The sequence below is a fragment of the Perognathus longimembris genome, chromosome 4 (assembly GCF_023159225.1).
Source record: "Perognathus longimembris pacificus isolate PPM17 chromosome 4, ASM2315922v1, whole genome shotgun sequence".
Classification (NCBI taxonomy): domain Eukaryota; kingdom Metazoa; phylum Chordata; class Mammalia; order Rodentia; family Heteromyidae; genus Perognathus; species Perognathus longimembris.
The window spans coordinates 15,701,877-15,729,770 of record NC_063164.1 but is presented as its reverse complement, the minus strand read 5'-3'; the positions used below and the strand labels follow the sequence as shown (position 1 = coordinate 15,729,770).

Genomic DNA, 27,894 nt, shown 5'->3' with positions numbered 1-27,894 from the left:
GAAGGCAGTTCCTCCAAGGGGGGTGGGGGGAGGACAAAGGTCGTTTTCCTGCAGCTAGCTCGCCACAACTCCCTGAGCTCTCCCAGGTGGCGGCTGCCTCCTCCAGACGGGTAAGGCACCCAGGTGGGGACAGCGGGGGACCACAGGGCAGTGGGAGGGGACAGGATCCTTGCTTATTTCTGAATGCTAGGGACCTTGTAAAGAACACTATGTGGGCTAGAGGTGTGAGGAAGGGCATGGTGAGATTCCAGAAAAGTAGAGTCAGCCTGTGGTCTTGGGATTCCAAGGACAGAAACCCTTCTCCTGTGACTACCCGCACCTCCCTCCCCCCCCTTCACCCCAATCCCACGACGGATGTCAGTCATCGGATTGCCCAAGACTTGAGGCACAATCTGGGTCTGAGAATTTCTAGTTTAAGACTAGGATAATCCTGAGCAGCTAAGCGTATTGGCCACCCGGACTTGACTTTGCTGCTTCCTGTCTCAGTTCATCACTGATCATTTTTTCCTTGCTTGAAAAAGTCTCTCCTTGTGTCACCATACCCTCGACTCTCCTGGGACCTCAGGGTCCTTGCATCCTAGATCTTGTGGCAAACGCCAGCAGGAACTGAATGGGTTGAAACAGAGTCAGAGGAGAAGCAGAGACTGGTAGCAGCGGGGTCTTAGGCCCTGGTCATGCCTTGACAGCTTCTCCCTCCAAATCTAACCCCCAGTTTCCTCAGCCACTGTGACCCCACTCAGCTGAGCTGAAGGTAGGTGCCAAGCCCCATTCAGGGCCCTGGGACTCCTGGCCACCCTCTTCCCAAGATCATCCGCTCAACCATCTCCAACCATGGGGCTGAAGTGGCCAGGCGGTAGGGTGGAAGGGGTGGTCCCTCCTTGTACCCTCACAGGCCTGGGAAGGCAGATGGCCTTTGTCGGGGGAGGGGAGGTCCTAACCAGACTGTCCAGTTCAGAGTGGCCTGACTAAGAAGCATGACTTGTGGTATCAACCAGGGCTCCTTAAAGCTGCACCCTGAAACTGACAGGACAGCAGACATAAAAGGAAAGATGGCTGTGCCCAGGAAGACCCTCCTTCCATTCCATGCTTCAGCCTTTCAGCTCTATAAGTGTTGGTGGGGTACCTCCTGGGGGCCACAACCTGCTTGGGTCCTGGAGCCTGGGACCTCAAACTTATCACTAGGTCATTTCTTCACTATGTGGTCAGGAGCCCAGAGAGGCAACAGTTCAGGATACTTTGGGGTCCCCAAGGCCCAGCCTGAGGCTTTGTGGAAGGTCACCCGGAGAAATGAAACCTCAATCATGTGGAAGAGCATCAAAGAGTTTCACAGGTGCCGTTGGGTGGGGTGGGGACAGAAAGGGCAGGCAGCCTGCAGTCCTGGGCCAGCAAGCCCATGGAAGTTCCAGAAGGCCGAATGTTGCAGAGAGGGGGGCAGACATCAGAGAGATTGGGTGGGTCGAAGGGCAGGAGTGGGAAGAGATCAGGATGCTTCATGCTGGCTTTGAAGTCTCAGGGTGCTGTGTCCTTTTCTAAATCGGGACAGAAAAGAGAGGGGACCAGGAGTGAGGGCACGTTGAGGATGATGATAGCACATATCTAAACCAGGGCTCTTGCCTGCCGAGTGGGGAGCCTGGGGGACCCAGAGTCCCTGCTGCAGTTTGGGGGAGGCGGGAGAGTGGCAGAGGTGCCACCGGGTCAGAGGTGCAGCATTTGCCCAGACCAACATGGGTAAGGGGCAGCTAGAGGTTCTCATGGGATGGGCCTGGCCACCTCTCAGAGGCAGCTCTGCAGTCTCCTTGCCCATCTTTGGCCCTAAGGAGGCTGGTCCCCTCCAATTCAGGCTGCCACAAGCCCCAAAGCCTGATTTCCCTCCAGGAGGAGACAAAGAACCTGAATCCCTTCTCGGAGAGATAGGAATTGGCTCCATAGATCCACTATTAAACCCCTGTTGCTAGGTCACTGCCTATTGATTGGCAAGTCAATAGGTGGGACTGTAGAGATTATCTAGACCATTCCAGCTTCCAGAGGAAGAACGTGTCTACATTCTACATGCAGCTAATGAGGGCCAAAGAGTCTGTTTAAAGCAGGGAGAGTGACCAAGGTGGTAACGAGAATAAATCAGAGAATGTCATTCACCTTTGTATCCAAATGGGCCCTGTGGACTCCTCACCGTGAGGAATGTTTGATGGAGGAGGCCATGGTCAACAAGGGTATCAGGTAGCTGTCAGGCCCAAGGGGCTCCCAGAAACCCACTGAAAGCTGCCTGTGATGGACAGGGGGTTTGAATCACTAAGGGTGTTGATCAGATCAGGAAAGCTTTGCCTTCTAGAACATTCAGGGGAGCGGCTACCTTTTGGGGTTTAGAAGGGGGAGTCTCTTAAGTGGTGAAAGGCCAGGATAGACATTTATTATTCTAAGATGTGACTCAAAGTCAAAGTGCAAGGAGATTAGAGAGAGATCCCAGGCTACAGTGTACAGAGGCTTGCCCAGTGGGGGCCTTCTGACCTTTCATTCATTACTCATCAGTTCAAGGGGCAGTCATGGAAGGTGACTCCGTAAGGCTGGGGCTCATGGAGAATGGGGTGGCCTCCCACCTACTGGGGAGGGCCAAGTATGGAGGGATGGGACTAACGGGGAACAAGTGGTTCTCTGCCCCGGCTCTTGGCAGAATCCCTGGAGAGGGTGGTTAGAAGCACTCATGCCCCATCTCCCAACAACAGAAAACAAGGTACCGAGAACTAGTCCTGATCTAATTAAATCAAAGCTCCTAGGGATTTGGCCTGAGCACAGAAGCATCAGTATTTTTAAAAAGTTCCCCAGGTGGATTGTGATCAACAGCTAGAGCAAAGAACACAGCTTCAGTTCAAAACAGAAACAGCCAATATGTTAAGAGAAAGACTTCTTCCAGCTTCGTGTGTGGCGGGTGTTCACAGTAGTAAGAGAATTCTCTCTCTCATCCTTCTACCTGTCCATCCAGTCATCCATCCATCCTTCCCCTTATCCATCCATCCTCTATCTGGTAGGAAGTTGGTACTATATCATACACTAGGAAGGATGTGAATATGGAAGAAATAGAAATGGTACTTGTCCCGGGGAGTTATGTCTTGTTAGGTGGGCCACAACAGCAGTGACTGGTAGCAGGTGAGGAATAGAAAATGGTTGCATACACTTCCCCCCTGCCCCCGCCCCCCCATTACCAGGACTTCAACTTACCCTTGCAGTCTTGCTTGGCTTTTTCTCTCAAGGCTAATAGTCTACCTCTTTAGCCACATCTCCAGTCTGGCATTTTTGCTGACTAAGCGGAGGTAGAGTCTCACAGATCTTTTTGGCTGGCTTGGAACTGCAATCTCCAGATTTCAGCCTCTTGGGTAGCTAGGACTACAGATGTGAGCTATCAGTGCCCAGGTTTACATACTCTTAAAAACTTATCATGGATACATATATATATATATGTATATATATATGATTTACTCTTTTACTCACATTTATTTATTTATTTTGAGGTAAGGTCTTCTTTGTAGTTCAGGCTGGTATCAAACTTGTAATCCTTCTACCTCAGCCCTCTTTGAGCATGTAGTGCTCTACCCAGCCATTTGTCCATTTTATTTTGCTATTATTATTTTTTGATGGTTCAAGGGTGTGAACTCAGGGCCTCACACATGCTGGACAGATGATCTCCCACTTGAGCTACACTGTCACTCTTTCTGTGTTTCAAGGAGGGCTTCCCAGTTTCTTATGGGAAAGTCACAGACTTTAATCCTCCTACTTCTGCCTCCTAAGTAGCTAGGATGGTAGGCCTATTACCAGGCACTGTTTTTTTTTTTTTGCCTGGGCTGGCCTTATACTATGATTTTCCTGATGGTTGTTTCTCAAGTCATTGGTATTACAGCCCTATGTCATTGCACCTAAACATTTTATCTATTGTAAACCTACAATTCTGTAGCATTCACTACATTCATAATGAACCATCATTTTATCTAATTCCGTAACTTTTCTAGAGGTGGAAACTCTCTACCCATTAGTAGCCACTCTCCATTCATCCTCTTAGCCCCTAGCAACCATGGCCTCGATTTGCCTGTCCTCAATAGGTAAATGGAGCTGTTCAATATGTAGTTTTGTGCCTGTCTCCTTAATTTAGCACGAGCTTCCCCCACATTGATAGTGGTATATACATACCGGGTCGCTATTCCTTTTTATGGATTAATAGTCTTCCATTGTGTGGACACACTACATTTTGCTACCTGCTCTTCTGTTATCAATTCATCTCTTTTCTGTTTTGGAAACTGTGTAGTTTTTTTTTTTAAAAAACTAAACATGGCTCTGTTATAAAAAAAAATTAAAAAACAGAAATCGAAGAAGATAAAGAAAGTACCCATGCCAGGCACTGGTAGCTCACGCCTGTAATCCTAGCTACTCAGAAGGCTGAGATCTGAGGATCACAATTGGAAGCCAGATTAGGCAAGGAAGTCTGTGAGATTCTATCTTTAATTAACCACCCAAATGCTGGAAGTGGAGCGGTGGCTCAAGTGGTAGAGTGCCAACCGAGAGTAAAAAAGCTAAGGTATAGCACCCAGGCCTGGAGTTCAAGCCCCAGTGCTAGCACAAAAAGAGAGGATTTGAGTGCCAGCCGAAGGAGAGCTCTGATGGGCTATGGATCCAGGCAGGCCCTTGAGTGAGAGTCACAATCATAGTGGGGTGGGAAGATTAGCGACCGGCCTTTGGGCAATTAGGGCCTCTAGTGAGGAATCAGCCCTCTATCCCTCCTTGGTACTGAGCCTGCAGCTTCCGGACGCTGTGGGGTATCCTCACGGGCTGAGCTGGAAGGGTAGTCCCTGAATCCTAGGGCTCTCCTAGCTCTGCAGCCCTGGTTTCTCCACATCTTCTCCACAGACTCGATCACCATGACTAAACTAAACGCCCAAGTCAAAGGCTCTCTGAACGTCACAACTCCAGGGATACAGATATGGAGGATCGAGGTGAGAGAGTGTGGGATGGAAGAGAGGACGCCAAGGCTTGGCGTTGCCCCTGTCTCCTCCAGCCCTGCCCTGTGGGCTGCCTGGAGCTGCTACCTGCCGCCAGCTCCCTCCTTCACTTCCCTGTCACCCACATCCCTTGCTCCTCCTCCTTGGCTACAGTTCTCCTTCTCTTCCTCTACTTCCTCAAGCTCTTTCTACCTTCCTCTCCACCTCCTCTTCTCTTTCTCCTCTCCTGCTCCTGCTCTCAAGGGTTTCCTTTTCCCTCTCCCTCTCCCTATTCCCTCCTTTTGTTCCTTGGCTCTCTGCTTTTTTGGGGGGGGTTCATTGGTTTTTGCAGTGCTGGGAAGGGAACCCAGGTATCCCTCAGCAAGCTCTCTACCACTGAGTTACACCCGCAGACCTGCAGTACCTTTTCCCCTGCTTCCCTTGGGCCTTCTCCTCGTCCTGAATTTTGGGGCATGGTGGTGGAGGCAGCTATCTGATCTCTCTCTCTCTCCCCCCTCAGGCCATGCAGATGGTGCCTGTCCCTTCCAGCACCTTTGGGAGCTTCTTTGATGGTGACTGCTACATACTCCTGGCTGTGAGTGGGTTGGGCACCGAGGGGGCTGATGGGAGCGAAGCCCCCTGCGGTGTCAAGGAGGAAAGAGGCGGTGGGGGCGGTGGGGAGGGTGGCTTTGCTGGGGACAGCATTTCTGGTGTGCTCAGATACTGGCCTGTGAGGCTGCACAAGGAAGAGGAACGTGCAGAAGTCTTGGGGGGCCTTCTGCACTGGTGCCGTGTCCCCCTTACCTAAATTCACATGTCCAACCTCCTTAGGCATCTTCTGACTTGAGCCATAGCTTTATTTCAGGATTCTTGGTGATTAGTTGGAGAAAAGAGTCTCTGCCTGGGCTGGCTTTGAACCACAAGCTTCAGAATTAGCCTCCTGAATAGCTAGGATTATAGGCATGAGGCACCATGCCCGGCTTCCAATCCCCTTCATGATTTTCACCGGTACCATCTGCATCATAAAAAGCATTTGGATTTTTAAAAAGTATATTGATTCACTAAAAAGAAAATGTTGTGCCAGTCTTGGGGCCTGAACTCAAGGCCTCTCCCTTTCATTAGGCTTGTTTTCACTCATGGCTGGTACTCTATCACTTGAGCCATGCCAAGACTCTCAGATTTGCCTTCCTGGTTGGTTCTCAACCTCGATTCTCAGATCTCAGCCTCCTGAGTAGATAGGATTAAAGGTCTGAGGCACTGGTGGATGGTTTCACTTTAATTTGAACTTTCACTTGAACTCAGGGCCTGGGTGCTATCTCTGAGCTCTTTTGCTCAAGGCTAGCATTCTACCACTTAAGCCACAACTCCACTTCTGGCTTTTTGCTATTTAATTGGAGATATGAATCTTATGGACTTCCTTGCCAGACTGGCTTTGACCATCATCCACAGCTCCCACCTTCCTGAGCTACAAGCATCTAGCTCACTTTAAAAATTTAAATGGGGCTGGGAATATGGCTTAGCAGTAGAGTGCTTGCCTAGCATACATGAGGCCCTGGGTTCAATTCCTTAGCACCACATAAACAGAAAAAGCCAGAAGTGGCGCTGTAGCTCAAGTGCCCCAGGACTGGCAAAAAATAAAATAAAATAATTAAATGCATTTATTTAGCAACTCTACGTCTTTATTATAAATGCAAGTGAGTGTTATGTATCACAAAATAGAAAGTAGCTATATTTACATAATCATTTCACATGCAGTTGTCTTCTACATATACAAAATACCAACAGATTCAACCAACCAGAAGTCAAAAATATTTGGAAAATGGCTGGGAATGTGGCTTAGTGGTAGAGTGCTTGCCTACCATGCACAAAGCCCTGGGTTCAATTCCTCAGCATAAGCAGAAAAGGCCAGAAGTGGGGCTATGGCTCAAATGGTGGAATGCTAGCCTTGAGCAAAAAGAAGCTCATGAACAGTGCTCAGGCCCTGAATTCAAGCCCCAGGACTGGTAGAACAAAAGAAAAAAATTGGAAAAAATTACATTTGTGTTAAATATGTACATACTTTTCTTACCATTCTGTGAAGAACAGTGACTACTTGCATAGCATGTGCCTTGCATTAAGTATTATGAATTATCTGTAAGTGATTTAAAGCATCCCGAATGCTGTACTTGTGCACATATTTATGAAAATTGTAAGCCCTTTTTTGGGTCAGTCCTAGGGCTTGAACTCAGGGTTTGAGTGCTGTCTTTGTGAGCTTTTGTGCCCAAAGGATAGCACTCTATCACTTTGAGCCACAGCTCCATTTCCAATTTGGGAGTGGTTAATTGGAGATAAGAGTCTCACCGACTTTCCTGTCCAGGCTGGCTTTGACCTGAGATCCTCAGATCTCAGCTTCCTGAGAGGCTAAGATTACAGGTTTGAGCCACCAGTGCCTGGATACTATGCCTTTTTTCCCCCTCTATTGAGTTTAAGTTACTACACATATTTCACAGAACATATTTTAACCTCCACAATGATGAAAATGATCATTCTACTCTGCATCGCTACTATGCCAATTTTATAAGGGACTGGAATATGGTAGAATTTGTTACCCACAGGGGTCTGATCCTCTATAGACAGAGGAAAACCCCTTAGAATAGTTATACATCTGGTCACCTCAAGGTCCTCTGAAGGGAGAAACACTGCTATAATCCATGCAGGCTATTCCAAGATGAGGGGAACAAGGCCCCAAGAGGGGATGTTAGCACCCCACCCCCTACCTCAGAGTCAGTGGCAAGGCAACTCATGGCCCTGACTAACCATTGTGCTGCCCCTGTGCCAATCTTACCTTGGGGCTCTGTGTATGAGAGTCCAAGCCCGTCTTGGGTACACAGTTATCCTGTCTCCCCAGATCCACAAGACCAGCACCAACCTGTCCTATGACATCCACTATTGGATCGGCCAAGACTCGTCCCAGGACGAGCAGGGGGCAGCGGCCATCTACACAACCCAGATGGATGACTTCCTGAAAGGCCGAGCTGTCCAGCACCGGGAGGTCCAAGGGAATGAGAGTGAGGCCTTCCGAGGCTACTTCAAGCAGGGCCTTGTGTATGGAGGGGTGCTCCGTGGCTGGGGGTTAGAGGTGGGAGTGGCAGGTGGGGGCTGAGCTGAGGAGGTAAGGACCCTGAGATCTACAGTGGTCCCTGAGATGTGACCTGGGCAGGGAAGGAAGCCTGCGGTTGTGGAGGTCATGGAAAGAAATCGCATGGACGAGCTGGGTGCTGGTGGCTCGGGCCTGTAATCCTAGTGACTCAGGAGACTGAGGGTCATGGTTTGAAGCCAGCCTGGGCAGAAAAGTCACTGCGAGACTCTTATCTCCAATTAACGGCTCAAAAACTGGAAGTAGTGCTGTGGCTCAAAGTGGTAGAGAGCTAGCCTTGAGCAAAAAGAGCTCAGGGACAGTGCCCAGGCCCAGAGTTCAAGCCTCACAATGGACAAAAAAGAAGAAAGAAAGGAAGAAAGAAAGAAAGAAAGAAAGAAAGAAAGAAAGAAAGAAAGAAAGAAAGAAAGAAAGAAAGAAAGAAAGAAAGAAAGAAAGAAAGGAAGGAAGGAAGAAAGAGAGGGAAGGAGGGAGAGAGGGAGGGAGGGAGAGAGAGAGAAAGAAAGAAAGACAAGAAAGAAAGAGAGAGAGAAGGAAGGAAGGAAGGAATCACGTGTGTGTGTGTGTGTGTGTGTATGTGTGTGTGCGTGCATGCGCATGTGCACAGGTAATAAGCCTTGAACTCAGGGCCAGGGCACGGTCTCTCAGCTTTTTTGCTGAAGGCTGATACCTTATCACTTGATTTACAGCTCTACTTCCTGCCTTTTTTTTTTTTTTTTGTCAGTCGTGGGGATTGAACTCTGGGCCTGGGCGTTGTCCGTGAGCTCTTCATCTCAAGGCTAGCACTCTACCCCTTGAGCCACAGTGCCACTTCCAGTTTCTGGTGACTAATAGAAGATAAGAGTCTCACAGACTTTCCTGCCCAGGCTGGCTTTGAACCACGATCCTCAGAACTCAGCCTCCTGAGTAGCTAGGATTACAGGTGTGAGCCACGGGTGCCTGGCCACTTCCTGCTTTTTGGTTAATAAGAGATAAAAGTCTCATGGACTTTCATGCCCAGGTTTGCTTGGAACCTCCATTCTCAGACCTCACCTTCCTGAGTCCCTAAGATTACAGGTGTGGGCTACCAGCACCCAGACCTCTGGACTTTTGCTGATTTTTCTCCAACTTTTCATTTCTTACCCTTACTTTTGCTGCTGCTGCCCTAACATTGGTCCTGCCCTTTTGAATGTACCCTGAGTTGATCCAGGGACTATTGGGACGCCCCGTGGCTCTGGTCTTGTGAATTTCTGTACATCAGGAGGTTCAGAGCACATTATTTCAGGCCCCTCCCCTTCCAGAAAACAGGGGGATAGCTGCTCCCTCTTCTCAAACACCAGACACTGACTTTTCTAGAATTCTGAAGTTCTGGTTCCCCCATAGTAGTACATGCTCTCAAACTTAGCTATGCCTGATTTCTAAATTGGGCAGAAAGCAATCCAATTAGCCATAGTCTTGTTTTTTTCTTGGTCAATCATGGGGCTTGACCAAGGCTCAAGGCTAGCACTCTATCACTTTGAGCTCCTCTTCCACTTTCCCGGTGGTTAATTGGAGATAAGAGTCTCACAGACTTTTCCAGCCTGGGCTGGTTTTGAACTGTGATTCTCAGATCTTAGGCTTCTAAGTAGCCAATATTACATGCATGAGCCACCAGTGCCCATGAGCCATAGTCTTAAATACTTCCTATTCCTCACCCTACTCAATCCAGGGCCTAGAGAGCCCCAGTGGCACCGCCATCTGGGGAGGTGGGGTCTTAGAGCATCTACCAGCCTGACTTCCTGGGGTCAGCTCTGCTCTCTTCGCAGGATCAGGAAAGGGGGCGTGGCTTCTGGCATGAAGCACGTGGAGACCAATGCCAGCGATGTCCAGCGGCTGTTGCATGTCAAGGGCAAGAGGAACGTGGTAGCTGGAGAGGTGCGTGTGCCCCGTTGGGATACCGGACAGAGGGCAGGGAGGGGTGGCCAGACATGGACAGGCTGTGAGCAAGGTCCAGACTCCTCTGTGCTTCCTAGGTGGAGATGTCCTGGAAGAGTTTCAACCGAGGGGATGTTTTCCTGCTGGACCTGGGGAAGCTTATCATCCAGTGGAATGGACCAGAGAGCAATCGCATGGAGAGACTCAGGGTAACCCTTCCTGGCGTTCAGTTCCCTGAAATCCCAGCCAGCCTTACCTGCTCCTGCAGACCTGGCACTGCTCCCACTCCAACTGGCCACACCCCCTACCCTTCCCTGGCTGGCCTCCATTCCTCCAGACCCCCCTCCATTGACTGTTGGGGACAGGACAGTGTAAGAAGGAGGATCTGTTGTCCACATGCGTGGAGATGCTTGTGAGCTCGTGTGTGCGCTTGTGGCTAAACCCCAGGGAGGAGTGAGTCCTTACAGTGCGGCAGACCCCCATGCTGAGCCTAGGGAACTGGGAGGGAATGGGATGGACAGGACCTCAACCTGGCACTGCTCTCCGGCTGGCCGTGGAGTGGGGGAGCGAGACAGGAAGACCAGAACAGGACAGGCGATTTGGGGAGGAGCTTAGCGCTAGGTATCCAGAGAAACTTCTAGAATGAGGGGCAGCGAGGACAGAAGACCCTGAGACAGGAAGGAGGGGACTGTTGAGAGTTCCTGGCAGAGCAGGAGAGTGCCAAGCAGGCATTGGTTCTCACTGGGCAGGTCATGCGGCCAGAGGGCTGTATATGAGGGTTTGTAGCTCAGTGCTCCCGGTCACTGGTGGTCGTCTGACTTCTGAGTGGAGATGGGGCAAAGGAGACGTCAAGGCCATCTGGAGCCCCTCTGACCCTTGTGGAGCAACAGGAGCAAGAGGTCCCTGGGGTTGAGCCCAGGCAGGTAGACTCTGGACTTACCGTGTGCAGCATGTGAAAGGAGTGTGGAATGGAGCCAGCCCAGTGGAGGCTGATTCAAAGCACGGGACTCCAGAGCCAGGGATGGGTGGAGGGCCAGTTCCTGAGATGGAGAAGATTTCAGGGAGAAAACAGAACGCAATTTGGGGCATCCTAAAGTAGGGCTGTCTTCTGGGATGCTGGATAATACCACAAGAGCAGAGGGCTGGGATGGAGACAGGAACATGCGCGATGTGGCCCACACCAGGCTCTGGGACTTGAGATGGCATGGCCAGAGGATGGAGCACAGGGTGGGGGGGGGGCGCTGGGACTAAAAGGAGGGTGACTCACTGAGAGAGAGAGAGAGAGAGAGAGAGAGAGAGAGAGGACTGTACCCTAGTAGCTGCATGTATAAATAGGCCAATATATGAGCCTGTATCCTGCTGTGCTGAACGAGTTTGTGTGTGTATGAATTTGCGTGTGAGTTTGTGTGTGTACTGTGAGCGTGTAAGCTCACTTTGGGGCAGAGACTGAGTATAGTACTATGATGTTCAGTACTCAGGACTTGTGCAAAGCTGTGGAGTAAAAGCACAGATTTCAAACAACGTCAAAACTAAAGGCCCAGTGAGTGTGGGTCTCCCCTCCCCCCCCCACCCCCACTCTGCTGCCAGTGAGGGGCTTTGCTTTCCCTTTGCTTTTCCTCTGGCCTTTTTTTTTTTTTTTTTTTTTGCACCTACCTGAAAAGCCTGGCCACCTCTCCTCTTGAGGGCTGTCAGGTGAGCTGGGGCTCACAAAGAAGGATTGGGATGGCAGAGCCAGTCTTTGTGGGTCACTTGGAGCCTTTTTGGGGGCCACTCCTGGGGCTTGAACTCTGGCCCTATAGGTGTTGCCCCAGCGCTCCTTTTGCTCAAGTCTAGCACTCTACTACTTAGGGCCACAGCACCACTTCCAGCTTTTTCTGTGATTAACTGGAGATGAGAGCCTCACGGACTTCCCTGCCCAGGCTGGCACAATGTCAAGCTCCTCAGACCTCAGCCTCTGGAGATGACAGGCATGAGCCACCAGCGCCCAGCCCTGGTGCCTTCTTCTTTTTCTTTTTTGAATTATATTGTTATATAAAGGTGATGTACAGAGGGGTTACAGTTACATGAGTCAGGTAATGAGTACGTTTCTTTTTGGACAATGTCACCCCTTCCCTCTCTCTCCCGGCTTCTCCCTCCTGGCCCTGCCCACAAGTTTGTACAGTTCCTTTTCAGCAGGGTGTCGAGTGGGCGCCATTGGTGCATTTGTTCACCCTTTGCCCCCTCCATTTCTTTTTTTTTTTTCGGCCAGTCCTGGGCCTTGAACTCAGGGCCTGAGCACTGTCCCTGGCTTTCTTTTGCTCAAGGCTAGCACTCTGCCACTTGAGCCACAGCACCACTTCTGGCCATTTTCTGTATATGTGGTGCTGGGGAATCGAACCCAGGGCCTCATGTATACGAGGCAAGCTCTCTTGCCACTAGGCCATATCCCCAGCCCCTGCCCCCCTCCATTTCTGTGACCCAGCACCTTCTTGCAGGGCATGACCCTGGCCAAGGAGATCCGAGACCAGGAGCGGGGTGGGCGCACCTACGTGGGCGTGGTGGACGGGGAGAAGGAGTCCGAATCCCCGGAGCTGATGGCGGTGATGAACCACGTGCTTGGCCAGCGGCGGGAGCTCAAGGCTGCGGTGCCTGACTCAGTGGTAGAGCCCGCACTCAAGGCTGCCCTCAAACTGTACCAGTGAGTACGGGGCTAGGATCTTCCTGGGGGCTAAAGACTCCAGGGCTGGGGGGGTGGGCGCGGGGCAGGGTGCCTGCCTGGCTGCGGGGTTCACCTTTGCTTTGTCCCACAGCGTGTCTGATTCAGAGGGAAAGCTGGTGGTCCGGGAAGTCGCCACCCGGCCGCTTACGCAGAACCTGCTGAACCACGAGGTGAGGCTCACTTCTTCCCCAAGCCGGGCAAACGCTGGGGTGCTACAGGATACACCCATCACCACACCATGAGGTTCACCTGGCTCTTTCTCTCCCCACCACTAGGACTGTTATATCCTGGACCAGGGGGGCCTGAAGATCTACGTGTGGAAGGGGAAGAAAGCCAACGACCAGGAGAGGAAGGGAGCCATGAATCAGGCTCTGGTAGGGCCAGGGGTCAGGGAGGAGGGCCAGGCTAGAAGGGCAGCCGATGACCGCAGAGGCTCAGACCAGGGAATAGCACAGGTAGAGGCCTAAGGAGAGAGGACCGGGGTGGTGTTAGAGGGCTATTCTGTAGCCTTTGTGTGTGTGTGTGGGGGGGGGGGTTCTCTGTTCACCAGAACGTCAGCCACCAGGCAGCCCTTCCCAGGATGTAAGCTGTTACCTCCACACATTTGAGCTTGGCTTAGAGGAGGGAGAAGGATCCTGGAAGCTGGCCTTCTGACACAAGAAGACTGGGTCAGCTTGGGGCCAGGGCCAAGTCAGAATTGGATGATGGGGCTCAGTGACCAGTGTTGGATGGGGGCAGGTTTGGGGTTGTGATGGACACTGAGCTAGGGTTAGAATCAAGGTACAGTCAATTAGAGGTCAGATCTAGATCTAGAGTTAGGTCTGGAGTCACCATTCGATTTAAGAGAAATGTGAGCAGGAGACTGGAGGCCAGTGTTAGGTTTAAGGCAGGGTCAGGTTTCCTCTTGAATTGAGGGCAGAGTAGGTTAGGTTGGGAGTTGGCATTGGGATCCGTGTTGGAGCCAGGAGCAGATTGGAAGGTAGACCTGGTTGGGGTTAGGGCCAGGCTTTGACTTGCATGGAGGACAGGGAGTGAGAAGACGGGGACAAAGCCTCCAGCCACCCCTTTTCTTCCCAGAACTTCATCAAAGCCAAGCAGTACCCGGCAAGCACGCAGGTAGAGGTGCAAAATGACGGGGCCGAGTCCGCCGTCTTTCAGCAGCTCTTCCAGAAGTGGACCGTGCCCAGCAAGACTTCAGGCCTGGGCAAAACCCACACTGTGGGCTCTGTAGGTGAGGAACCACCGCATAGAATCCAGGGCTCGGGAGCTAGGCCAGCAGACAACCCGGCCTTCCTCCTCTCCTCCTTGCTTCGCCTCTTCATTTCCACTCGTCTGGCTATGAACTCCCCAGGGTGGGACGTGGATCTCAGGGAACACAGATCCACTGGAGAGCTGTCACAGAGTGGGAGCTACCAGTGACCTGCCTTTCATTCCCAGGGGTGAATCAACCAGGCAATGTTTGCTGAGGGCAGGCTGGGGGAGGCTGAAGGGAGAGTATAGCGCCCCCATCCTAGGGAGAGCTGGGCAAGGTCAGGGCTTGAAGCCTCAATGCAGCAGGGTGAGTGGATGGTGTCGAGCACTAACGCTAAGACCCTGGTCTTGTTCCTTTCTGTGGCTTCTCTGGGTAGCATCGAGGAAGCAGGCGTCCTAAGGGCAAGGAGGTGGAGATGAGATTCTGTATTATAGCTTTTCTATTTTCTGTGTGGCCTTGGGCAAGCTACTGAGCTTCTATTTATTTTTGGTGCTGGTATTGAGGCTTGAACTCAGGACCTAGGCACTGCCTCTTAGCTTTTGCACTCAAGGCTGGCACCCTACCACTTGAGCCACAGCTCTACTTCTGGCTTTTTGGTGATTCACGGGAGATGAGAGCCTCAAATTCTTCCCTGCCTGGGCTGGCTTTGAGCCATGATTCTCAGTTCTCAGCCTCCTGAGTAGTTAGGGTTACAAGCGTGAGTCATCGGTACCTGGCTGCTACTCAACTACTTTACTCTCACTCTCCTAACAATTTCTGCTAAGGTCCTTATAATTCTAAGAATGGTAGCCACCATTCAGGGTTGTTGTGCAGACATGGGGGACCAGATGGTGACAGTTGGTGTCATGATGCCCCTGTCCCCAACAGCCAAGGTAGAACAGGTGAAGTTTGATGCCACATCCATGCATGTCCAGCCTCAGGTAGCAGCCCAGCAGAAGATGGTGGATGATGGGAGCGGAGAGGTGCAGGTGTGTGAGAGGGGGAGGCCCGTGCTGGGTGGGGAGGGGGCGGCAGAGCCCAGCCTGGAGCTCAGACCTGTTTGATTCTGGTTTCAGGTGTGGCGCATTGAGGATCTGGAACTGGTGCCTGTGGATTCCAAGTGGCTGGGCCACTTCTATGGTGGCGATTGCTACTTGCTGCTTTATACCTACCTCATTGGCGAGAAGCAGCACTACCTGCTCTACATCTGGCAGGTCAGGCCCTTGCCCTAGCTCACCTGGAATACCTCTGGCTCAGCGTTCCTTTCCCAGGGCTCTGGCATTACCCTGGGCTGAATACCCCTAGTGATGGTGGGGGGGGGGTGTTCACTGCTATCAGAGGCAGCACATTCCATCCTGGGGTCATCTGGCTGTCAGGTTGCTCCCACAGTGTCCCCATGCTGAGTCTTTTCCCCTTTGGTTCTCTGAGTCTCCCTTCCAATCCCCAACACCAGCACATTGCTGTCACCTGTTCTGCCTGGGGATTGTGCATCGGGTGTAAGTGAGCAGGGGGTGTGAATTGGGTGGAAGTCTCCTGAGGATGGGGCCAGCGAGGGAGAAGAGGGTCAGAACTGTGGTGTGCTCCAGTCAGGCCTTGGCTGTGTGTAGGGTGGCTGTTTGATGGGGTGCCTTCTCCTTCCTGCTCATCCCAGGGCAGCCAAGCCAGCCAGGATGAAATTGCAGCCTCGGCCTATCAAGCTGTCATCCTGGATCAGAAGTACAATGATGAACCGGTCCAGATTCGGGTCCCAATGGGCAGGGAGCCACCCCACCTTATGTCCATCTTCAAGGGACGCATGGTGGTCTACCAGGTATGGCTGGCTGCCGTATGGAGGAGGAGATGGGGAAGGCGGTGTGGCGTGGGCATGGGACTGGGCAAAGATCATACCTCATAGGAAAGGATAGTTCAAAGCTCCATCACCAATGTGGAACTAGTAACAGAAACAACCACGCAGGCTCTTTAAAAATAGAACTAATGAGGGCTGGGAATGTGGCTCAGCGGCAGAGTGCTTGCCTAGCATGCACAAAGCCATGGGTTCGATTCCTCAGCACCACATAAACAGAAAAAGCTGGAAGCGGCGCTGTGGCTCAAGAGGTAGAGTGCTAGCCTTGAGCAAAGCCAGGGACAATGCTCAGGCCCTGAGTCCCATGCCCCAGGACTGGTTAAAACACACACACACACACACACACACACACACACAGTGCTAATGAACTCTCACCACGCGCAAGTACTGTCTGCATTCCATACCTAACTATTGACTCTTCTACCTGAAAAAGGGTTTTTTAGCTGCACATGTCCAAAATGCATTGATGCTTTCCACAAAAAAGACATCTCACAGGCCTTTGAGTAAGGAGAGGAATGGCAGGCTGATATGGCTTAGTATCTTGTGGGGAGAGGACAGTCACATGATTGTCCCTGAGCAGTGAACTCAGCCAGGAGTATAATGTGGTTCAATAGCAGGCATTAAATTGAGTTTAGCCAGGCATGGGTGGCTCAGGCCTATAATTGTAGCTACTCAGAGATTTAAGGATCTTGGTTCGAAGCCAGCCTGGGAAGGAACAACTGAAAGGCTCTTCAGTTAACCACCCAAAAGCTAGAAGTGGAGTTGTGGTTCAAGTAGGAGAGCACTAGCCTTGAGCAAAAAAGCTCAGAGAGAGCACCCAGGCCCTGCGTTAAAAGCCTCAGGACCGGCACACACGCAAAACTATTTCAAAGGAGAAGAGAAAAGAAATACTGTATGTCTTCGGCTCTGTTTACCTTGAAAAGGGGGAATTTAGTGAAGGTGTTGACATTTGGGACAGAGTTATAGACCTTAGCAGCGGTAAGGGCTGGCCCTGCAAGGGCAGAGCAAGGCTGAAGGGTCTTCGGATCAGTGAGAAGCTTTGCCAAGCCAGACCTGAGGGTCTGGAGAGAGAAGAGAACCTGCAAAGGCAGTTGGCACCTCCGTGATGCCCAGGAAGGACGTGGCTTTTTGTCTATAAGCAATGGGGAGAGACAGAAAGTTTCTGAGCAGAAGATACCAGGGTCAAAGCCATTTGGGGGAAGATGAGTCTTGTGATGATATTTTGGGGGACATGAAGGAGGGCTGAGTAGGAGCCCCCCCTTCCCAGCGTATCGGTGTCTTCTTCTTTACTAAGTCATCCCTGTTTCTCTCTCCTGCCTTCTCCCCACACCTGCAGGGAGGCACATCCCGAGAGAACAACACGGAGCCTGTGCCCTCCACAAGGCTGTTCCAGGTCCGGGGAACGAATGCCAACAACACCAAAGCCTTTGAGGTCACAGCCCGAGCCACTTCCCTCAATTCCAACGATGTCTTTGTCCTCAAGACTCCGTCCTGCTGCTACCTGTGGTGTGGGAAGGTGTGCAGGGCCTCCAGGCTGCCTATGCCCAAGCGGGCCCCAGGAGTTCCTTAGCCACAGAGTGATCTGACGTAGGGTAGGACCTGGGATGACCAGACCCCACTCTCTGGGTCCCCAGCCACCATAGGGAGCCCAAGCTCCGTCCCTGTGGCTCTGGTCTTTCTGTGTTGCTTCCAGGTCCACTCAGGTTCTCTGCCTCTGGGTCAGAACGGTCTGTAGGGTTCCACTGGTCTCCAGGCACCTGGGAGGGCTAAGGGCTCTCTTCCTACTCTATGCTTGTGACTTGCCTTTCCCTGTAACCCCTGTGTGCGGTCTCATGACCTGCCCGAGTCCTTAGGCCCTCTGGGGTCTCTTGTCTCCACTGCTGTATCTCTGGTGTGGCATGCCAAGGGTGGAAGAGAGGATGGAGAATTGTCTCTGCAGGGGCTGTGGGCACAGTCCCAACCTGGAAGAGACCCTGGAGCTCTGGGGCAGAATGTGACAGAAGGGGAGGGGAGGGGTGGCCCTAGGCATGGTTTCCCCAACACAGACCACCCCACTTCCACCAGGGTTGCAGTGGTGATGAGCGGGAGATGGCCAAGATGGTTGCTGACACCATCTCCCGGACAGAAAAACAAGTGGTGGTGGAAGGGCAGGAGCCAGCCAACTTCTGGATGGCCTTGGGTGGTAAGGCACCCTACGCCAACTCCAAGAGGTAACTATTTTGGGATCTTCTCTTCCAGCTCTTGTTCTGATGGCAATGTGCCCTTCCTACTGGCCATGAGATGCCCGGGGCTAGGCAGAGGTATTTCTTCCATAAGGCTGTTCACAGCCACAGAGGCAGCTCCGAGAGCCAAAGGGCTATTTGTCCTCAGGAAAAGGTGTCAGAGCCCAGATTTTGCCCTTAAGGGCTGACACAGCCATAAACCCTCTTTCAAATGGACTCTCTCTCATCCCCCCCCCCCCCTCAGTAGTTACTGGGGTACAGAGCCTCTTATTTGCTAGGCAGGTTCTCTATCACCTAAGTCATGCTTCTAGCCCTCAAATGGTTTTTCTAAAGGAAAAAACCAGATATTCTAAAGAATATCTGGAAGTTGCTATGCATCAGTGGCTCATTTCTGTAATCCTAGCTATTCGGGAGTTTGAGCAATGAGGATCACGGTTCAAAGCGAACCCAAGCAAGAAAGTCTGTGAGACTCTCATCTTCAATTAACCACCAAAAAGCCAGAAGTGGAGTTGGGACTCTGAAAAGTCCAGGGACAGCATCCAGGTCATGAGTTAAAGCCTGCAGGCTGGTACCAAAAAAAGAAAAAGGAAGGAAGGAAGAAAGGAAGGAAGGAAGGAAGGAAGGAAGGAAGGAAGGAAGGAAGGAAGGGAAAGAAGGGAAGGAAGGAAAGAAAGGATGGAAGGAAGGATGGATGAAAGGAAAGGCAGGAAGGAAGGAAGGAAGGAAGAGAAAGGAAGGAAAGAAGGAAGGAAGGAAGAAAAGAGTATCCAGAAGCAAAGAGACACTGCATTGGAGCAGGAAAGAGAGCAGAGAAACCTTTCCACCAGGGCTATGGAAGAGCTATGGGAGTAAATGTCCAGAGCAGCAGTGTGGGGCTCTTTCTGGGAGCACTCGGGATGAGCAGAGAACCAGTTTCAGTGATAAGGGCATATTTTGAGGAGATGGCCTTTCCACGTCAGAGCCCCTTAGAGGTCTGTGTCTTCCGGCCTCCACACACCTCCCTTTCCTGCTGCCAGTACAATCTTCTGTCCCCCGTTTGCAGGCTACAGGAGGAAAACTCAGTCATCACCCCTCGGCTCTTTGAATGCTCCAACCAAACTGGGCGCTTCCTGGCCACGGAGATCCCAGACTTCAATCAGGATGACTTGGAGGAGGATGATGTGTTTCTACTGGATGTCTGGGACCAGGTAGGACTGAGGGCCTGGGGGTCCCCCTTCCCACCTCCCTCGGTGCTCACTCCCAAGAAGCCCCAGTGGCTTTAGAGTTTGGGACCCTCTTTTCTCCCTCCTGATGAACACCAGAAGCTGAAGAAAGAAGAGGAAGGGACATGTCCAGAGAGCAGGATGCAGCCTGGCCTGCCGGCCAGAATGTAACCCTCTCTCCCCATTGCAGAAGGACTCTTTTTGAAAATCTTGGGCTCTGGGCACAGACATCTGCCCAACCTCTTTATTTCCCAGATGTGGGTGGAGTCGAGGCCAGATGGCTAAGGTCCATATTGAGTCTAAATGACTCAGGGCCATTGTACTGGGTAGTCACAGGGCTGGGCTCCACAGCTGGACATGACAGCTGTCTCCACAGCTGGATAGGCAGAGCTCTGTGGGGCAGGGAAGACAGGAAGGACTAAGCTGTGACACCCTCGCCAGGTATTCTTCTGGATAGGGAAGCATGCCAATGAGGAGGAGAAGAAGGCCGCAGCTACCACCGTGCAGGAATACCTCAAGACCCACCCCAGCGGCCGCGACCCTCAAACCCCCATCATTGTGGTGAAGCAAGGACATGAGCCCCCCACCTTCACAGGCTGGTTCCTAGCTTGGGATCCCTTCAAATGGACTGTGAGTAGCCCCTAGCTACCTGGTTGGTGCTCATAGCTCAGCACATCCTTCTCTAGGTGTTGTCTTCACAGCACACCCCTAAGGAAGACGGAACCCACAGGGCTTTGCGGTTCCTTTGGATGTAAGAGATTAGAATAAAAACTAAGCCTGCACTAAGCAAGCCCTCTGGTGAGGGAGAGGGAAGAAAGTCTATTAAAAACCATGTAGAGTCTTGGGGTGGGGGGTGGTCCACCTCTCTAATCTCCACACTCTTGGAGGCAGAGGAAAGAGGATTGTGAGTTTGAGGCCCACCTGGGTTACACAGCAAGACCCTATCTTAAGAAAACAAGGGATGGGGTTGTAGCTCCGTGGCAGAAGGCTTGAGTAGCATGCTCAAGTCTATGGGTTTGATCTCCGGCAAAACACACACACACACACACACACACACACACACACACACACACACACACAAAACCAAAAACCACATCCAACTAAGGCTAACTTAGCTAACTTACTAGTGTCTTATGTGCTATACAAAGCCGATGGATGTGGTTGGCATTAAGCAGAATTCCCAAACTGAGTTCTTAGCTAACCAGAATTGAAGGGTTTGACAGCCATATACTGTCAGGTTTAATGGCTTTGGGACAACAGATGGGCTTAGAGAGCTTAATGTATTCAAATCTGTTGTTTTAACCTGTAGTTAGTGAGGTTTTTGTTTTGTTTTGTTTTGTTTTGACTTTGTTTTCTAGAGAACAAGGTCTCAGGCCTCTAGGGGTGGGGCAAAGGTCCAGTTCTCCATCCTCACCCTGGGCTAAGCAGAGACAGGCCCCGCCTGGCCCTTTTCTGATCTGTCAGCCCCTTTAGTCATATCCTCACCATTTACCATGTTTTCAGTTGATATCTTTGCTCTCTCTAAGCTTCCTTTTTCCCTTCTCACCAGCAGGCCCCAGGCCCACTTTCTCTTTTTTTTCCCCCCTTGGTGCTGATACTAAGGCTTGAACTCAGGGTCTGTCCCTTTGCTTTCTCACTCAGGGCTTGTGCTTTACTACTTGAGCCACAACTCCACTTCTGGCTTTTCTGGCAGTGAACTGAAGAGTCTTAGAGACTTCTTCTCTGGCTAGCATGGAACCATGACCCTAAGATCTCAGTATCCTGAGAAACTAGGATTGTAGGCGTGAGCCACGGGTGCCTAGCTTTTTCTTAACTCTTGAAGGAAAATAGCCTCTTGTCTCTTGCTCCGTCTGATCCATTATGTGCTTTCTACACAGAATGCCAAATCCTATGAGGACCTGAAGGCGGAGCTTGGAAACTCTGGGGACTGGGGCCAGATCACAGCTGTAAGTGTGAGGCCACTGCTTTGAGCGATGGACTGTCAGACCTAGGGCTGCTGAGAATGTTCCACATGAGTGTCTTGTGTTTTCCCTCTCCGTTCCACTCTCTTCCCATGGAAGTTCTTTGTTTGTTTGTTTGTTTGTTTGACACCAATGTGTTTTGCTGCCCTCTCCATTTCCTAGTGAAATGCTCCCCAATTTTTATCATGCATAGGAGATTGAGTGGTGAGAATAGCACATTAAAAAGTAAAATTTGAGGGCTGAGAATATGACCTACTGGTAAAGTGCTTGTCTGGTATACATGAAGCCCTGGGTTCGATTCCTCAGCACCGGAAGTAGCGCTGTGGCTCAAGAGGTAGAGTGTTGGCCTTAAGCAAAAAGAAACCAGGGACAGTGCTCAGGCCCTGAGTTCAAGCCCTAGGACTGGCAAAAAAAAAAAAAAAACCAAACAACAACAAAAATTAAAATTTGAGCCAGGTACTAGTGGCTTACACCTGTAATCCTAGCTACACAGGAGGCTGAGATTATGGTTCAAAGCCAGCCTGGGCAGAAAAGTTTGTGAGACTATTATCTCCAAATAACCACCAGAGAATTGGAAGTGGAACTATGGCTCAAAGTGGTAGAGCGCTAGCCTTGAGCAAAAGAGTTTAGGGACAGTGTCCAGGCCCAGAGTTCAAGCCCCAAGACAAAAAAAAAAAAAAAAAAAAGGTAAATTTTGAGCCAGGTGCAGGTTGCTCATGTCTGTAACCCTAGCTATTCAGGACGCAAGCACTCTTGCCACTAGGCCATATTCCCAGCCCCACCCTAGCTAATCAGGAGGCTGAGATCTGAGGATCACAGTTTGAAGCCAGCCTGGGCAGATGAAACTGCAAAACTTACTTGCAATTAACCAGCAAAGCTGGAAGTAGAGGCATGGCTCAAGTGGTAGAATGCCAGCTAAGAGTGAAGACCCTCGTGAGAGCTTGAGGCTCTGAATCCCCTAAGTTCAAACTTGAGTACAGGTGGGGTAGAAGGAAGGCATTTTCAGATTTTGTCAGGCACAGTAGTGTATGTCAGTAATACCAGCACTCCAGAGACTGAAGGAAGAGGACTGTGAGCTTAAGGTCAGCTCTGGACTGTACATGTCTAGACCCTAATTTAAAAAGTAAATTTGATGGTCTAGGAATTTGACTTTGGCAAATAATGGCATGCATGCACTCTCATCCTTGAGATCCATTCTCCAGGCAGAATATGTTTCCATTCCCATGCAAATATGTTTACCCTGTAGACTTGGGTCAAGAGTTTTCTTCAAGAAATTCATAGACTCACAGGGGAAACAAGGCAAGGCTAACTCTACAGAAATGCATCCAGAACTGGACAGCAGTTTCCCAAGTGCATTGGGCTAATTATGATGACATTCATGGCTTCTCCACCCCACAGATGGTGGCACTTCTCAGTCCCGATGGCCTGACAGTGCAGACTGGAAATGATAGATAGGTCAAGGCTGAATTAATTTATGGATGGGAGTTTCACTACAGATAAGAGAGACAAGGTCATAAATATCCAGAGTAGAATCTCAAACTCTGGGGGAAGCCAGGGAGAAGTTAATAAGTCATTGAAAAAAATAATCATCCTGATTCAACCTACTTTGGTCAGATAGAGACCATTGGTTCCTGGGTCTAATTCAGTGAGGTGTGTTCTTGTGAGGTGTGTGTGTGTGTGTGTGTGTGTGTGTGTGTGTGTGTGTGTTGGAGTGGGTGGGACAGGACAGGCTTCTCCAAGGTAGTATCATAGAATCAATGTTGACTTTGGAGAAAGCCAGCCTGGGAGGGAGCCACACAGCAGCTGAAGTGACCATGGCTTCTTTCTTTCCCCAGGACATCACAAGCACCAAGGTGGATGTGTTCACTGCTAACACCAGCTTCAGTTCAGGGCCCCTACCCATCTTCCCCCTGGAGCAGCTGGTAAACAAGCCTGTGGAAGAGCTCCCCGAGGGCGTGGACCCTAGCAGGAAGGAGGTGGGTCAGGCTCTCCCAGCCGGATATGGGGACTCTAGCTCATCCATTTGTGGAGACACTGATTAGCTGTGTTTAGCGAGGGACAGGTTGCTGGGAATGCCCTGGTGAACACAACGAGCCTGGTATCACCTTCTTGAAGCTTCTATCCCCGGGGACAGAGCAGGGAAGCATAATGACACTCTAATCTTAGGGAGGGTAAGTGCCACCAAGGGGAAATACAGGTGCAAGAATGTTCCAAGTCAGGCACCAGTGGCTCAGATCTGTAGTACTAGCCACTCAAGAGGCTGAGCTAATGAGGATCATGGTTCTAAGGCAGCTTAGTCAGGAAAGTCCATGAGACTCTTCCCCAACTAGCCAACCTGGAAGTGGAGGTATGGCTCAGGTGGTAGAGTGGAGTGAAAAAGCTAAGCGACAGTGTCCAGGTCCTGAGTTCAGTACTGGCATACCCTGCCCCCCCCCCCCCCCCAGAGTATTCCAAAAATAGGTCTGGTTTAGTCAGACTTCCTTCTGAAAGACGAACAGGAATTAATTACCAAGGTAAATCAAGTTATTTCTGGAGAATGAACAGCCAGAGAGGGAGGCAGGAACTAAACTGGGAGGGCCTTCTACCCTGTGAAGTAATGTGTTATCCATCAATGTACAGGAAGGCACTGTGGTTGAAGCAGTTGCAGTTTGATGTTCACACACACACACACTTTTTTGGGGGATTGGTACTGGAGCTAAACTCAGAATCTTGCTCTTGCTCACAGGAGCCCTACCACTTGAGCCACACCCTTAGCCTTTATTGACATTATCTTTTGGCTAGGGTGTCACATTTTTCTCTGGGGCTAGCCTTGGCTTCATCCACAGAGCTGGTATGACTGTCCTGTACCACATCAGGCTTATATAGTTCTGTCTTGAGTCATAATCTTCTCAATTTTCTGCCTCCTGAACATTTGGAATTATAGATATGAGCCACTGACTGGGACTTGAACTCAGAGCCTGGGCACTGTCCCTGAGCTTCTTTTTTGCTCAAGGCTAGCATTGTATTCCTTGAGCCACAACACCACTTCTGGCTTTTTGTTTATGTGGTACTGAGGAATCGAACCCAGGGCTTCATGCATGCTAGGCAAGCATTCTACCACTAAGCCACATTCCTAGCCCCCACCCTTTTTAATTTTTTTGTCAGTCATGGGGCTTGAACTCTGGGCCTGGGCTCTGTCCCTGAGTTCTTCAGCTCAAGGCTAGCACTCTACCACTTGAGCCACAGTGCCACTTCCGGTTTCCTGGTAGCTAATTGAAGAATTTCACAGACTTTCATGCTTAGGCTAGCTTTGAACTGCAACCCTCAGATCTCCGCCTCCTGAGGACCTAGGATTACAGGCATGAGACATTGGCACATGGCTGATGTAGGTTTTGTAACATAGGAATAGTGTACATCCTTGCAGGAGAGTTGAGAAGGTAGGGAAGGTTTTCAGACCTTCCTGGCCATTCCAAACTCTGAAGGTGAGCCAGTGACAAGAATGGGATAGCAGATCTTGCTGCATGCTATCAGTAAATGTTGAGGCCCAATGAGTAAACCTCAGGGAAGTGGGTTGTGGGTGTGGGTGAGGTTGGTAATCAACTGGCAGGTCTGCAGAGTTCAACAGCAGTACCCACCGGAAGACACAAGTTCACTGGGATGGGCATTCTATGCTTTCTGGCCTGGAGGTCAGAGTCCAGTAGTTGACATAGCTGAGGAGCGGTCGGAGTAGGCACAGTGGAGCCATATGCAGATGTAGGCCACAGCAGCCCTAACTGGGCAGAGCCAGGGGTGGAAGTACTACATATAGACTTTACCACTCTATCAAGACAAGTTGCTTCATTGCCCTGCCTGGGGAGGGAGGGGCTCCTAAGAGCCTCAAGGAAAGAGTACCCTGGGGTGGATGGCTACTTAATAGGTAGAACACTGGGACAGGTTACCCACACTGAGCTCGAAACCCATCTACAGGTATTTACCAAAGAGCTGTTCAATACAGGGATGTCAGGGAGTCAATGCAATGTGGCCCAGGGTAAACTCACTTCAGTGAGGGCAGCTCAAGACTTAAAGAGAAAATGACCACATTCACTCTGATCCTGTCAACCTCTAAGCCTGAGACTATGTATAGGAGGGAAAGGCTGAGATGAGCTGTTCTAGCTCAGTTTATTTCACTAACTGCCCTTGAATGTGCCTGGAGGGTTGTTAGCTGCCTCAAACAGTACAACCAACTGGGGATCAATGTCTTTTCCATCACCCTGTGTTTTATAAGATTATGCTCATTTTCGGGGTCATTTCCAGATCAGAGGAGCTGGTACCAGCCATTTATCCAAATATTTTTTTCCCTCAACATGGGCAATCTATGACTCTGGATTTTTTTCAATGGCCTTCCTAGCTTTTCCTTTTTAAACCCTTCCCTTCCTCCTCAGTTCTGCTTTCTGCAGCTGCTCGCCCACTATCTCTTGAAGCCAAACCCACATAGTAAACATGGACAGTACGACCGGTGGGACTTAAGGCAATGTTTGCCATTTACCCAGGCACAAGCCTGAATGCCAAGAGAGATGACACCATCTGGAGTGGTAAAGCTCCAGTCAACTGCAAGCATAGTACTTAGGTCTAGGAAAGACTTCACAGGATACCTGAAAGCACTCAAGGCAGGAAAGGTCAGCACGATGCAGTGGAATGTGTACTGCCGTCACGTGACTTTACTTTCTGGTGTTAGCCTCGGCATCTGAAAACAAGTCATTCCTTAGTATGTGCAGGGAACTGGTTCCAGGAATCCTCAAGATACCCAATTCAAGAATCAAGTTCTGTCTAAAGCACTGTGCATACTTTTTGTGTATAACCTACACAGATTTTCCCATATACACTGAATCATCTCAATTACCTGCAAAGCCTAATCAAGTATAAGTGCTCTTCATTGCTTAGGGAATGTCGAGAAGACTTTTTTCCCCATGAATGCTTTCAGCCTATGGTTGGTGGAATCCATGTATGTGATCCCAATAGAAAGGGCTGACAGTACTGACACTGGCCTCAGTATCTGTAAGTGCTACACAGCAGTATGCAGGCTAGAGCAGGTGACTTCCCTTGTGGCCTACCTAACTTGGTCAAAAGCAAGGTAGATCCAGGAGGCAGGCCCCCTCTGGAGGGAATGGGCTCTACCTAGAAGAGCTCCATATTCCCTTCCAGCAGTGAGAGCTTATGTATCCACGCAGGGACAGAGTGCTTGCTTTGTGGGCCAGGCTTATGTTTGATAAGTGAAGGCAGATGAACTAGAGCTTTTGCATTACTCTATCTTATACAGTACTATTTTCTTTCTTCTTTTTTTTTTTTTTTGCCAGTCCTGGGCCTTGGACTCAGGGCCTGAGCACTGTCCCTGGCTTCTTTTTGCTCAAGGCTAGCACTCTACCACTTGAGCCACAGCGCCACTTCTGGCCATTTTCTGTATATGTGGTGCTGGGGAATCGAACCCAGGGCTTCATGTATAAGAGGCAAGCACTCTTGCCACTAGGCCATATCCCCAGCCCCTACAGTACTATTCTCATTCTCATAAACAAGAGATAATATATCCCACTTCAAATCTAATGTGAATTTAGCTTGGGCACAAAGGGGTCCAATCTATCATGTTATCTCTCCATGTTAACAAATTCAAGGATTCTCTGGAAGTCCAAATGCTGACTCTGTTCTTCATTTGATTACATGCCATACTTGCATGACTCATCGGCAAACCGAGGTGGAAGACTGTGACCTGTTCCGTTTGGTCCTCTCTCCTAGGAACACCTGTCCACTGAAGATTTCACTAAGGCATTGGGGATGACTCCAGCTGCCTTCTCCGCCCTGCCTCGATGGAAGCAACAAAACCTCAAGAAAGAAAAAGGACTATTTTGAGAAGCAATAGTAATTGTCCTTTAGAGCAGCATTCTTCTGTATGTGACGGGGCTGCCTTTTTATTACTGGTTTTAGGCCTATTCCAGTTGAAGACAATTTCCAGTTGTACTTGTGAGCAGCAGTGTGTGGCAATACTATTTTTGTTTAGTGACCTACCACCCATTTCTTCAGAAAGATTCTGCCTCCCAAGAAGCCTGTGCTCTGAATGAAGGTGGTCTGCGCATTTCTATTCTGGGGTGCTGCATCATGTTTATTCATCTTTCTCTAGGGCTTCCGTTCTTACAGGAACCACTAAACACCCCATACAACACTTTTCTCAGCATGACACACTTTCAGCTATAGTGGGGAGGTGGGGCATTTGGGATTTACATCTTCTTTTCACATACACTTTCCTCATTGCATTATCAGGCGATAAAAGCTAAGAGGCCTCCTTTGAAGGATAGTTGAATGGCCTAGGAAACTACCTCTTAGAAGGCTTCATAACATTGATTAAACAGTATCCATTGAGGGCAACACATCCACCGGGACTGGATTTGAGACCTAGGAGAAAGCATCAAAATGGTACTTCATCTCCCACACCCAGTACTTAACTAGGGCTTCACTAAGGCCAATGCTAAACTGTTACCTCAACTGAGCCCTGGTGGCTCAGGCCTATAATGCTAGCTACTCTGGAGGCTGAGATGTGAGGATTGCAGTTCAAAGCCAGCCCGGGCAGAAAAGTCTGTGAGACTCCTCTCCAATAAACTACTCAGAAAAAGCTGGAAGTGGTGCTGTGGCTCGTAGAGCACTGGAGCACAAAGAGGTTCAGGGACAGCACCCATGCCCTGAGTTCAAGTCCCAGGACCAGCAAAAAGAAAACAAAACAAAACCCCCAAACAAACCCTGTTA

General features: G+C 50.3%; 1 protein-coding gene across 1 annotated transcript; it reads left to right on the top strand.

Moving 5' to 3' along the window:
* Nucleotides 1–38: 38 nt before the first annotated feature.
* On the top strand, nucleotides 39–27,195 carry Vil1 (villin 1). The gene is made up of 20 exons (XM_048344760.1): nucleotides 39–110; nucleotides 4,891–4,976; nucleotides 5,482–5,556; nucleotides 7,849–8,045; nucleotides 9,882–9,990; nucleotides 10,089–10,199; nucleotides 12,465–12,667; nucleotides 12,780–12,858; nucleotides 12,964–13,062; nucleotides 13,766–13,919; nucleotides 14,808–14,908; nucleotides 14,996–15,133; nucleotides 15,571–15,729; nucleotides 17,099–17,278; nucleotides 17,827–17,972; nucleotides 19,027–19,171; nucleotides 19,628–19,816; nucleotides 21,064–21,132; nucleotides 22,983–23,123; nucleotides 26,893–27,195. Exons 2-20 carry the CDS (start codon nucleotides 4,902–4,904, stop codon nucleotides 27,004–27,006), a joined length of 2,484 nt encoding a protein of 827 aa, XP_048200717.1. The 5' UTR covers nucleotides 39–110; nucleotides 4,891–4,901; the 3' UTR covers nucleotides 27,007–27,195.
* The last annotated feature ends 699 nt before the right edge of the window (nucleotides 27,196–27,894 follow it).

Excerpts from the sequence above, each read along its gene's own strand:
- Vil1 (XM_048344760.1), top strand. The coding sequence starts at position 4,902 with ATGACTAAACTAAACGCCCAAGTCAAAGGCTCTCTGAACGTCACAACT. Across the intron at positions 21,133-22,982 it reads ACTGGGGCCAGATCACAGCT|GACATCACAAGCACCAAGGT; the intron begins GTAAGTGTGAGG and ends TTCTTTCCCCAG. Across the intron at positions 23,124-26,892 it reads TGGACCCTAGCAGGAAGGAG|GAACACCTGTCCACTGAAGA; the intron begins GTGGGTCAGGCT and ends CCTCTCTCCTAG.